Here is a 13,474-nt window from a genome sequence, read left to right on the forward strand (position 1 = left end):
CTGCACTAAGCAGGGACATCCTCCACTAGATCCGGTTACTCACAGCCTTGTTGAGCCTGATCTCTAGAGACCTCTCAGTCCAATCTCCCTGACAAAACAGGATCACCTAGGGCATGCTGCACAGGAGCACACCCAGGTGGGTTTTGGAAGTGTCCTCAGGAGATTCCACAACCTCTCTGACCCACCTGCTCCAGGGCTCTGATATGTGGCATCAATTTCAGTAGAGACTTAGTTTAGTCGTGGTTTTAGACATGATTTAGTGAGCATGGTAGTGTTGGGCTGATAGTTGGACTTCATTATCTTAGAGGTCTTTTCCCACCTATGATTAGTCTCTGACCTGAAATGCTCAAAAATGTCATGTTTCACAACAAACTCCAGAATATACTTATACTAAAAAAATAGCTATTTTTGCTCGTCTTTTGCCTTTTAAGTTTGCAAGAATCCTTTCCTTGCAGCTATGAAACCTAGAAATGAATTTATGCCATGCCTCCTAATGCAAATTGTCCTCTTGAGATCATCCAGTGGTTTACCTGGTGACTGTCACTGTACTCTGAAGATAACCCCCAAGTGCTTTCCTTTCTGTAGGGGCCTGTTCAGGAAGCCTGACTTCGCAGTGCGAGGTGCTGTTTAAACTCATCTAAATCAAGCAGTCTGCTCATTGTTTTGAGGTTAAAAAAAGAAATGGGTAATTCCAGGCTCTTGTGTCAGCCTGAATTAGAGATGCTGGACCTTGAAAAACAATGGAGAGTTCTTTATTTATGTGAGAGCTTCAGTTTCCAGGGTGGGGTTTCAAATCCATCCTTGTGGTGGTGATGGTGGCACTTCTCAGGTACGCAGGTGCATAAAGAAAGTGTTGAAGCTCTTAGGAAATGGATGTGGTTTTGCTGTGATGTGACTTTTACAGCTGCAGTGTCTCTAATCTAGATTAAAAAAATTCAAGTGTATGCTTTCTCAGAGACAAAAATAGACTCTGGAACTGCTTTGGAGTTGGGAATTAATCCAGAGGTGAGCAATGCGTAGCGTAAGGATGTTAATATGTAAATGATCTGTATGTGTTTACCGACTGCATTGTTTTCCAGGGTGTTTAAGTACAGCTTGTTGCATGGCCACTGGCATGAGATTTACTCCCGTAATGAAGCTGGATTTTTCTCTCTTTTGCAGAGGGCTCACAGAGTTCGGTGTCAGCTTCTAATGAGCTCCAGCAGAACCAGCCGCAGGCACTTCACTATGCACTAGCCAATGCTCAGCAAGTTCAGATCCACCAAATAGGAGAAGATGGACAAGTCCAAGTAGTATGTACTCAGCTTTTTCTAAATCATTCCATTTAAGCAATCTAGATTATTGCAGACTTTGCTTGGGTTGAAAAGGAGGTTTTGATTTTCAAGAAGTGACCTGTCATCACTGCTTAGGGCTGACTTTCAGAACATAAACATTGGAGGCTTATGGAAAGATGTTCAGAGGTATTTGGAATAATAAATGCACATTCATTACTGTGTGTAGGATTAATGAGCCTCTACCTGACTGTTTGCTTGCACATTCCAGGATAGTAATATAAGGGTACATATGACAGGGACAGCATTGTGCCCCTGTGGCCAAGTGGGCCCATGGCATCCCGGGGTGCCTTAAGAAAAGTGTATCCAGCAGGTCTAGAGAGGTTCTCCTCTCTCTTCTAGTGAGACCACACCTGGAATACTGTGTCCAGTTTTGGGCTCCCCAATTCAAGAGACACAGGGACCAACTGGAGAGAGTCCAACAGAGTGTGATGAGGATGGTTGCTATGAAGAAAGACTTGAGAGAGCTGGGGCTATTTAGTCTTGAGAGGAGAAGGCTGAGAGGAGACCTTGATCAGCATCTATAATAAACACCTGAGGGGTGGGTGTCAAGATGAAGGTGCCATTCTCTTTTTAGTGGTGCCTAGTGATAGGACAAGGAACAAGGAGAACAAGCAGGAACACGAGGTTCTACCTCAATCCAAGGAGACACTTCTTTACAGTGAGGGTGACAGAGCATGGGAACAGGCTGCCCAGAGAGGTTGTGGAGTCTCTTTCTCCGGAGACTTTCAAAACCCTCTTGGATGTGTTCCTGTGCAGCCTGCCCTAGGTGATCCTGCTTTGGCAGGGGGCTTGGACTCACTGATGTCTGGAGATCCCTTCCAACTCCTATAATTCTGTGATTTACACTTCAGAGGGAGTTCCAGCGGTGACTTTCAAGACAAGAATGCATTTATTTATTCGTTTTCATTTAAAAAACCCAACCCTCTGCATTCCCAGTTATTTTTGAACACGTGTTAGCTGAGTGCTTGACATGTGTGTTCATTTAGGTACATGTATGTGTGTGAAAGCTACAAATAGTGAAGTTTTTAAAGCCTGAGACTCAGGCCACAATTATTTTCATGTAGAATAGAATAGAATAGACCAGGTTGGAAGAGACCTTCAAGATCATCGTGCCCAACCTCCCACCTCCCCGGGCAGACATTCCAATGGGCAATCACTCTCTCTGTATAGAACTTCTTCCTAACATCCAGCCTAAACCTCCCCTGGCACAGCCTGAGACTGTGTCTTCTTGTTCTGGTGCTGACTGCCTGGGAGAAGAGACCAACCTCTGCCTGTCTACAGCCTCCCTTCAGGTAGTTGTAGAGAGCAACAAGGTCTCCCCTGAGTCTCCTCTTCTCTAGGCTAAGCAACCCCAGCTCCCTCAGCCTCTCCTCACAGGGCTTGTGTTCCAAACCCCTCACCAACTTTGTTGCCCTTCTCTGGACACCTTCCAGCAACTCAACATCTTTCCTAAACTGAGGGGCCCAGAACTGGACACAGGACTCAAGGTGTGGCCTAACCAGTGCAGTGTACAGGGGGAGAATGACCTCCCTGCTCCTGCTGGCCACACTGTTCCTGATGCAGGCCAGGATGCCATTGGCCCTCTTGGCTGCCTGGGCACACTGCAGGCTCATGTTCAGCCTGCCATCAACCAGCACCCCCAGGGCCCTCTCTGCTTGGCCGCCCTCCAGCCACTCTGACCCCAGCCTGTAGCACTGCATGGGGTTGTTGTGGCCAATGTGCAGAACCCGGCACTTGGATGTATTAAATCTCATGCCATTGGATTCTGCCCATCTGTCCAGCCAGTATGGTTTTAGTGTACTCTAAAAAACCTCACCTTAGCTTTCATTCTTCTGTGCCACAGTTTGACTGCAAGGATGCTTCTAAAACCCAACTTTACTAAAAAGCAGAAGAAAATAATGAAATAATGGATTGTGTGGCATTCCTGATGTCCTCTATTCAGAACTAGTGAATTTTATCTGCACACTCATTCTTTTGTGGTAGAAACTGGAGAATTTAATGAATAAAATCTGCCTGGTATTAGTTTTCAAAAGCTCCAGGCTTTGCAGTTTGCAGCATTTATACACAGTCATGTAACATTAAGACTTTCCTGCTGCTGGTATTAGTGTTTTGAAGGACCCCACAAGTCTGAGCATGGGCCAGCACTCAGCTGTGCCAGGCAGTGTCCCAGACAGCACAGAGCAGAAAGACATGTGCATGGACACAGATGTACTTGTTCTGCATGCTGACCACATCACCCCATTTTCCTTAGACACCAGGCAGGTGGAAAGAGGCAAATAGAGAAGAATTCTTGAGAGGTAATAATCAACAATATAAGCTGTAGGACCCAGGGGTCTGGCTGCTGCAAAGGTTTTGCTCAATGCTGTTACAGAGAAGAGCCTGAAGCAGAATAATCATAGAATAGTTTTGGATGGAAAAGCCTCTAAGATCATCAAGTCCAACTGTCAACCCAACAGCACCATGCCCACTAAACCATGTCCCTCAGCACCATGTCTACAAGGTTTTTGAACACCACCAAGGATGGTCACTCCACCACCTCCCTGGGCAGCCTGTTCCACCTGGTGAAGTTGCTGAGAAATACAATGAAGAAAAAAGGGGTCTGAAGGACAGGCAGACAGAGGCTTTAGGAATGATATAAAACTAGGCTGAGGGTGAACCAGAGTAGCAGTAGAAGAATTGGAGGAGTGTGATGGAAATTGGGAATCAATTTCAGGTTGTCCAGCACAGTGTTGAAGACAGATGACAGACCTCTAAGCATTGCTTAAAAGGAAAACTTCATTAGCCAGGAGAATTTTGAAGGAGTGCATGGAAGTGGAAGGGGTTTGAGATGAAAGTGATTGAGAGGAACTCCAGACAGTAACAGCAAGAGTTATGAAGAGGAAACTGCAGTAGAGAGCACATTCTTCCAAAGTGAAAAGATAGTTACAAAGTAAGAGCAAAGAAAGGGCTTGGTGGAAGGGATGTTAGAAACCATTTGGCTGTGAGATTCAGCTAGGGTTGGAAAGTCCAGGCCACCTCATTCATTTTCCCCAGTTGCCTTGCTCTTTTTTGTTATGTACCTGGATACCATATGGGACTTAAGTGGAAATTGGGGAGCTAATCCTTGCTCTGTGGAACTAGATGCTAAATGCTCTGAGTTGCTTTCCTCAAACTTGGAAGAGAACTAAAGAGAAGTTCAATAGATCTACATGCAAAGTCATTTCTGTCCTTCTAGCTGAGAGCATCCCCAGTGACATAATGCTCTTTCTGCAGGACCTGGGTGCAGGGGTTCCAGTTTCACTTGACTTTTGCTATAACTTTGCAGTATTCCCATGTAGATTTCTTTGTCTCTTGGGTTCTCTATGCATTTTGAAGAGCATACCTTCTTAACTGCTTTGTGGACCTTTTGGTGAGATTCAGTTGGTGGCTGAGAAATACTCTTCAGGTCTTGAAAGACAAATAGAAAGGAAAATTCTAAGCAATACCTGGATATAATAGGCAAAATGGTTATGTTTATAGATGGAAGTGATGAAAGATTGCCTCATTAAAAGCTCAGGACCTGTCAGCTGCCCTTTAAACTGACTGTGGAATCTGGAAACAATCCATGACGACTCACAACCACTATCTGAATGTCATAATTTGTCAAACATGTGGAGGGAGTCCTAGGCTGAAGCAGATGAACATGGTTTTGCTTTTTTAGTTCTAGGGAGTGATACATGTAGGTCAGGCTAAGAGTCATCAGTAAGGTAGTAATTATTTACACTAGCAATGTCTGAAAGTAATGAGTATTGAATTGAATTTGTGAGCAAAGTGAAAGGGCTGTCCCTGAAGGCCAGCTGTCTAGCTGCAAAAGATGAGTGAGCAGTTCTTTTTTTGGAATGCTTCATGATACAAAGGTGAATAAAGTCACCTTCTCTCCACCCCCCTACCCCCCCCCAAGCCCCCCCTTCAGTCAGAAAGGATTGCTTCTATTTGAAAACACTATAAATGGATCTTTTAAATGCTCAGTGCTTTTTCCTGGGAGCCCTGAGAGCTGGATGTTAAGGAGGGAAAGTGATTCTAATCTTGATGTGGACTGTGCTGTGCTGTAATTTTATATACAGCCCCTATTGTCAGAGTGATACTTTCAGTATGTTTTTTCCCCTATAAATAGACAGTTTCCTTCCAAAGGAAATGAAACTGTTTGAAATAGAGGGATCTGTGTTTCTTTGAAAATCACATGCAATTGTTCTTGTGTTATAAAATAAGAAGAGCCTTTGACAGAATTCCAAATGATTATCTTTAATCTCTGCCTCATGCAGGCATATTAAAATGAACACAAAGCCTTATAAACTCTGAAGTAGGTTATTTAGAATCCAATCTTCCTTCAGGTAAATCACAGTGGCAAAGGCTTGCAGGGCTAGTCAGGATGCACAAGGAATTCTGCCCACCCTTATCCCTGTTTTGATCAGATGGTAGGCTTGATACCATTCTGAGGTGGGGGGTATGGTCAGCAATACAAAGTATTAATGTTATTAAACCTGCTAGGGCAGATTCTCCACTGCTGAAACCCAGTGTAACTGCATTCAAATTAATGACTTCATGCCAGTTTATAGCAGCTTGAGAGAGAGCCTTTAGCAGGATATGTTCTGGGCTCCCCAGTTCAAGAGCAACAGGTAAGGACTGGAAAGAACACAGTGGAGGGCCATGAGGATGATTAGGAGACCGGAATGTTTCTTTTATGAGGAGAGGCTGAGAGACCTGGGGCTGTTTAGCCTGGAAAAGAGTAGCCTGAAAGGGGATCAGCTACTCAGCAGTAGCTTAAGAATTGAGGTCATGAGGATGGGGCTGGGCTCTTTTCAGTGGTACCTAGTGACAGGGCAGGAGGCAGTAGGTATAAACTGGAAGCCAGGAGGTTTCACTTGGACTTAAGGAGGAACTTCTTTCCTGTGAGGGTGCTGGAGCCCTGGAGCAGGCTGCCCAGAGAGATTGTGGACTACTCTTCTCTGGAGACTTTTAAAATCTGCCTGGACATTGTGTTCCTGGGCAACCTGCTGTGGGTGACCCTGCTTTAGCAGAGGGGTTGGTCTTAGGTGCTCTCCGGAGGTCCCTTCCAACCCCTGCCATTCTATGAGTGTATGATGCTGTACTTCACCATAACTGTGTGACTCCACAGGGATATGTGGATACTTGCAGATACCTTTTCAAACTCCACTCTATTTAGTCTTGGCATATCTGCTTTGATAACTGAGTTTTCAAGGTCTTTACATGGCATTAATCTTTTAGGCACAATGCTGATCTACCACAGGAAGCTAGTCTCGTGCTTTGTGTGTCAGTCAAAAAGGCAGCTACTTTGTTTGTAGAGTACAAACGTAATGCTAAATGTTATTTACTCTTATGAATGCCCATTTGCTTTCCTCTTACATGAAAGTGAAGCATTCTTCAAAGTCACTCTGCCTACCCTTTGCATAAAAAGGTGGGGAAGTATGGGTGCATCTTTAATGGTTTTCATTGAGTAAGCATTTTGCTTCCATAAGTTAAACTGCCTTGAATCCAAGGCAATAGCTTCTTCCTGGAGTCACGATTTTCTTCTGATGCTCCTTGGTGTTTTCTTTTGTTGTGGATCCCGCAGGGCCATCTCCACATAGCCCAGGTGCCTCAAGGCGAGCAAGTGCAGATCACGCAGGACAGCGAGGTGAGCCAAATGTTTATGTGCCTGTGGAGCAGATGTTGGCCAGAACTTGGGGCCCTGGTTCTAAGACCAGAACTCTGAGGTCTGTTACAATAAGCTACAGAGACTGGCAAGGGATGGAATGTGCTTTATGGCAGTAAATGCAATATGCTCTTTCTGTCTCTGAGGGGCTTGGGGTTTCATTTTGTTTGTTTCTTTTTGGTTTGGTGTTTTTTCTTTCTTCCTTGACCAGCTGAGACAGCTCTCTGTGTGCATTACACTCAGGATCACTGTATATGGCTGATGGTCTTCATTGGTAAATGAGCACTTAGAGAGGGAACCCTCTTTGGTGTTTGCACTGCCATTAAGAAACGAAATTATTTTTGTTGAGTTTATTAACTAAATGTGTTCAGAATACTCAGTGTCTTTAATTGTGGGAGCTTGAACAGGAATTGGAGAGGGCTTTAGACACCAGCAGGGTGAATGAACTTGCTTTCATTACTGGTCAAGGAATCTGGCATTGCAGTATTTGCACTTGGTGATTTTTCTCCCTAAAAACAGTACAGTAGAGTGGAAATGGGTTAATCCAGTACTCAACACTGCAATTTCAACTTCTTTCTCCCCTCCACCTCAGGCAAAACAGATCATAACACTGAATGTACCTGGGAGTCCTACTGTTGGTTGTTTGAGAGTGCATAGAGACTGCTAAGACTGCTGTTAGGTTTCCTGTGCACTAACTTTGTTTACACGAAGAAGCAATAGCAAAATAAACTTAAACATGAATGCAGACTACCCTTTAGATCTGTGTGATTTCCCTGCTGATTGTTTTTTTTTTTTGTTCCTACTCAACATTAAGGATTTGTGCTTGTAGGTCAGTTTAATCCGTTTCCAAAGCACCCTAAATCACATCTCATAAAACCGCTTCTGGTGCAGAGGAATACTGCTAACACAGGGAGCTATTTTAGAATAAACATTGCCACAAATATTATATAAATATTATAGTTAGAGAGAGTTTCCTTTGAAGGGCTTGTCAGACCTAGAGAGAAATCAGAAAGGATCAAAACATTCTGGCTCTAAAGGAGCTCACAGTGTGCTGCAATAAAACCGAAGCAGCCTTTGGGTAAAGAGCCACTGAAAAAAAATATGATTCAGCAAATACTGGTTGTGATTGATCCTGAGGTTCAAGCACAGCCCTTGTCCCTTGGCTTCATCTGAAGTTTCTGTGTGGAAGACTTTTAAGGACTGTGTTTGTCAAGTGACAGATAAAAACATCTGGTTTGAAATTTATTACAATGTACAGAGCTTCAAATGAGAAGAAATGCTGCCAGTAAGAGAAAAGGCAGAAAATGCAAATCAAAGAGTTGGGCTGGGTTTTTTTTTTCTCCTCATAGAAATGTGCTGTTTCACTGCAGGTCTCTGTGTTTGGGAAGCTGGGGGTTTTGTTATTTAATCCAAATGTACTTTTGAAAAGACATCTCTGAGCAGATGAATAAAACTTCACATTGCAGAGATACTGCTTTCCTTTCTAGGCTTTGCAGCTCCAGCTGCCTTTAAAATCCTTTGCCTTGTTGTGAGTTATTTGGTGGTAGATGTATTTCCTGTAGTACAACTGTGTTAGTCTTTGGTATTGTATTTTTTTACATGGAAATTCTAAGAACTAACAATAGTTACAACTTCATAACAACAAATAGTCAACAGAACTCCATACATGTGAAAGTTTTAGCTCAGGAAAGGTTTGAGTTGTGGTCCCTTCCAACCCTGACTGATACTACGATACTATGACTTAAAATTTCAGCTTTACATAAATAAGGAAACCCAAAAATCTTCCCTCAAAAGCCAGCCAATCTGTGCATAAAAATACTGGGCTTTCTTTCTATAGGAACTCCCAAAAAGCAAAACATGGTGCTGCTGAAGAACCCTCCTTGCTTTATAAAAAAGTCTGTTTATCCTCTGTGGTTAGTGCTGACCCTTGAATTGTGGCAGGATTGCCAAAACAACCCTCAGCAGAATTTCCTCAATTAATAGATTTCCTTAATCCTGAGGTTGTTTAATAAGGAGATGAGAAACAGGCCTTCTTCAGGACACAGCAACATTTCCAGTTCCAAAGTGATGTTTATTATCAATGCTCTTGTTTTACAGGGAAACCTGCAGATACATCATGTGGGTCAGGATGGGCAGGTAGGAACAGCATTGAATTTTAAGCAGCATTTTCCTGAGATCTTTAAAACGAATGTTGCAGTTGGGATGACCTCACTTTATTTAAAGAGAAAAACCTGTTCTGGTCTCTCTGTTTTAAATAAACAGCTTGCATAATGATAAACCCTAAGCTAAGTATTTTGTCTGTAGACTCAAAAGCATTTGAGCAAGCTTATTTCATTACTCCTGCAAGACACTTTATCATTGTGTTTTATACCTTGTCTTTGGCCTCTTCACTCTTACATTTGCTAACTGGATTGATGATATTGTGTACAGTGTGTTCTTTTCTCTGTTATCAACTGTTGCTACAGCCAGATGTGGACTGTGCTCCATGCAAACCTAAGAACATTTATTGCTGAGGTTTAAGCAGATATTTTTTCATTATATGGCTGTCTTGGGAGAAACAGATCTTTCACATCTGCTTTTATTCTTCTTGATAAGATGCCTTTATTAGGTGCTTATGCATACATGAGGTAAGAAAAAAGAAGCTTTTACTTTGAGTGATGAGCCAATAAGTGATTAAATTAGCAGAATTTCCTTGTCAGGTGTCAGCATTTGGTCTCAGGCAACACTTTACTAAATGCTGAGCTGTATTTAAATATCCAGAGCACAAAACCACTCCTGTGAGAAACTTTCTAGCCAGGCTGCTTGAATAAATGTGCTCTGCCTTTTTTTTTTTGTTGTTGTTGTTCCTGTTGAATGTTAATAAGTTGTGAAACATATGGCTAGAACTTGGGTACTGCCCTGAATTGAAAAGACTCACATCAGGAAGCTTCTTGAACTCAAAGGCCTTGAGAAGCTACTGGTACACTGAACTTTTGACCACATGCAGTTATTTGTGTGGGGAAAAAAAGTATGACTTGTGTTTAAAATACAGAACTAAACCTCTCACTTGGTGTTCTTTGCTGAGACTTTAATCAGAAGTACTTTTGCAGTAGTGAGACTGGGAAAGGTGATTTCTTGGAGACAAGTCAAAACCTCTGTGTTGCTGCTTCCTCTTCTTTTTTCCTCCTTTGTGAAATGCTGCTGTCCAAAATGCATCATCTTAAGATGGCTAATACTGAGTGGTGTTATGTCTCTCTGGGAGTGACCTGTAAATTATGTTACTTTTAATTATAGCCTAGCCCCATTATTTTTGCCCTTGAAATATTTGTTCATAACAAGATCTCCATTAATTGCATATGTCTGTTAAATAGAACCAAAGTGTGCAGTTTAAAGCATTGCTGTGAATCAAAGCTTTTAAGGTAAATGCTGGGATGACCAAATGTCCCTGAAGCTGTTTGTTAGGCAGTGTGTGTGTAGCTATCTTTCTATACAGCAGTAGCATTCAGCCATGCCTCATGTTGAAATAGACATGGAGGAAAAGAACAAACCTGTGGACTCCTGTTTAGTAAAAACCTTCCCAACACTAAATTCTCCTAAATGGAGTCTTGCTGGTCACCTGAGAAGTTGCATTGGTATGTGCAGAACAAGACTGTGCTGGAAGAAAGGTGTTCTGAAAGTGCTTGTAATTGTTTGTCTGTCTGTGCCTGGCTATGTGATTTATGTTAGTGAGAGAACACACAAAATAGGGAAGAAAAGCATGATTTTATCACTTTTGTTACCTCTATGAAGGCATCTGTATTGTTACATAGTATATCATATTTGGGATAATTTTGGTTCCACCTATGTGGTTGTGACTGTCTGTGTGTGTAGGAAGTCAGTTTAACATCCAGTTTAGATATTTTTTTAACTAACTGTGCCCTGGGTCCTGCTTTCAAACTGTCCTTGAAAACAGTTTGTGAAGTGCTGGGGTTTTTTCTTGGTGCATTCAGCTGCCTTGTGATGCAAAGGAATAGCTGCTGTCTCTGGAGTGGCGAGAGCTGTCACGCTTCACCTGACAACTCTGCACGCTCACAGGAACCCTCAAGCTCTTCCAAAAGTATTTGCCACTCAGCTCTTTTCCAGTGAACCAAAAAAACACAGTAGCAAGCAAGTATTTAGGGGATTTTTATCTCCATTCTGCAGCAGATGCTGAACCCTTCCTCTGCAGCTTAAGCCATGTGGGCTGGTTTTGAAGTGGATGAGTAGCACTCACATGGCGCTGCTCATCAGCTGATCTGTGTTATATGACCTTTTTTTTTTTTGAGCTATTAGCTCATAAAAATTGCAAAGGAAAATGAGTTAAACCAAGCAGTGTTTGTGGTTTCAGAATAGAAGTTGAAGCTGATAGATTTTCCTTGGCTCTAGTAGAGGGATAAGAGCACAAAGCTCTGTCATACGATCTAGTTCAGTGGGAATGCAAGTCATAACAGTCCAGTAGCTCGTGATCATCTGTGCATGACCTCTGATCACAGGGACTTTGGTTGTTTTCCCACCTGTCCATTACTTGTCAAGAGATTAACTACTTCTTGCATGTTTTGAATTCTACTGCATGCTGCCAAGGGACACTGAAGGATATTGATAATAATAAGGGAAGGGAGTAATGGGCACTTCTGTTCTTGACTGTTTTTAGCTAATATATACTTATTGACAGTGCTAGATCTTAGCTTGGCCACTCTATACTCCCTTTGAAAATTCATCTCATGCTGCTGATTTGCACATGGTGTTGTACATTTAACAGATGTTTGGTTTTCTCCTTTATTCAGGTGAGATTTAGTGCTGCTGCCTGATGCAGGCTGTCACTCTGAATCACAAGTAAAAGGTTTACAAGAAGCTGGGGCTGCAAAGCATGAAGTTGTTAGCTTCGTATGAGCTAAAGCATGAAACGGCTTAAATCTACTGTGAAATGTTATCAGTAAAATTTCCAAGGTGATAGATATGTTTAAAGCTGCTCTGCAGAGTGCTACCAGTTGTTGAGTTCAGCTCCACCACCCCTCCTTGAATTGTCTGTCCTGGTGGTTGCACTGAATTTAGATTTTGTTTTTCTGGCGTCATCATTTGTGGAACTGCTGAAATCATGCCAAAAAGAAAGCTGTCTACCTACACATGTATTCTATTAGCTGGAAGTTTCATGTTTCAGTGCAAGTTTAATAAAAATACCAAACTGCAAAAATAATTAGACTTCATATTAACTAACACTTCAAGCCTTGGGCCGCTGGGAATTCTTTTGGACTTTGCGTTTTATACTTGTGAATTACCGGTTGTTTTCTAATTTGTCTTTCTCTTTCCTGTGATTACCTGCCTTCCTTTTTCCCTCCTTCCACCTTTTCCTTCCTTTGAGCTGCAGTGTTCTGCATCCCAGGAGGTGTTCTGTGTGTGTCCTGCCCAACGTGATGTAGTGCCACAGTGTTCAGGAATATACACGGGGTAGAAAAAGGTAGAACAAGTTTGAGCAGTGTGCCCAGGTGGCCAAGAGGGCCAATGGCATCCTGGCCTGCATCAAGAACAGTGTGGCCAGCAGGAGCAGGGAAGTCATTCTGCCTCTGTACTCAGCACTGCTTAGGCCAAACTTTGAGTACTGTGTTCAGTTCTGGGCCCCTCAGTTTAAGAAGGACATTGAGACTCTTGAATGTGTCCAGAGAAGGGCAATGAGGCTGGGGAGAGGCCTCGAGCACAGCCCTGTGAGGAGAGGGTGAGGGAGCTGAGATTGTTTAGCCTGGAGAAGAGGAGGCTCAGGGGAGACCTTATTGATCTCTACAACTACCTGAAGGGTGCTTGTAGCCAGGAGGGGGTTGGTCTCTTCTCCCAGGCAATCAGTACCAGAACAACAGGACACAGTCTCAAGCTGTACCAGGGGAAGTTTAGGCTGGAGGTTAGGAGAAAGTTCTTCACAGAGAGTTGTTAGCCATTGGAATGGGCTGCTCAGGGAGGTGGTAGAGTTACCATCCCTGGAGGTGTTCAAGAGGGGACTGGACGTGGCACTTGGTGCCATGGTTTAGTCATGAGGTGTTGGGTGACAGGTTGGACTTGATGATCTTTGAGGTCTCGTCCAACTTTGGTGATTCTGAGATTCATGAAGGCATGACCCAAATTTCAAGTCACAGAATCCCAGCGTGGTGGGAGTTGTAAGGGACCTCTAGGGATCATCTAATCCAACCCCTCTGCTAAAGCAGGGTCACCCACAGCAGGCTGCCCAGGATCACAGGAGTCTGTGATTCTGTGTGACAGTCCTGGGCTCTGCACTTCAGACATTCCATTTTGCAACATCCCCACAGCCAGTGTTTCTTCAATTTAGAAATTAATTAAACTGACACCAGGCAATTGGTCTTCAACTAATAGCTTTAGTTCTTAAATTAAAAAGTTAATGCACTTTAAAATCTAAAATGTGATCATATGTATTCCTGGAGAGCTGACAATTTGTTCTGCTCAATGAGAGAAAAATTAATGAAGAGTA

General features: G+C 42.9%; 1 protein-coding gene across 2 annotated transcripts in view; it reads left to right on the forward strand.

Annotated features, from left to right (window-relative positions):
* Nucleotides 1-13,474, forward strand: part of BANP (BTG3 associated nuclear protein) — a 164,217-nt gene that overhangs the window by 80,302 nt on the left and 70,441 nt on the right. The window contains exons 9-11 of one of the 2 annotated variants that reach the window (XM_054170127.1): nt 1,162-1,292; nt 6,916-6,987; nt 9,103-9,141. In XM_054170127.1, coding sequence (XP_054026102.1) covers nt 1,162-1,292; nt 6,916-6,987; nt 9,103-9,141 — 242 coding nt within the window. The remainder of the gene's footprint in view (nt 1-1,161; nt 1,293-6,915; nt 6,988-9,102; nt 9,142-13,474) is intronic. The other variant, XM_054170128.1, reaches the window with a different exon arrangement.

Source organism: Dryobates pubescens, chromosome 19 (genome assembly GCF_014839835.1).
Source record: "Dryobates pubescens isolate bDryPub1 chromosome 19, bDryPub1.pri, whole genome shotgun sequence".
NCBI classification, from domain to species: domain Eukaryota; kingdom Metazoa; phylum Chordata; class Aves; order Piciformes; family Picidae; genus Dryobates; species Dryobates pubescens.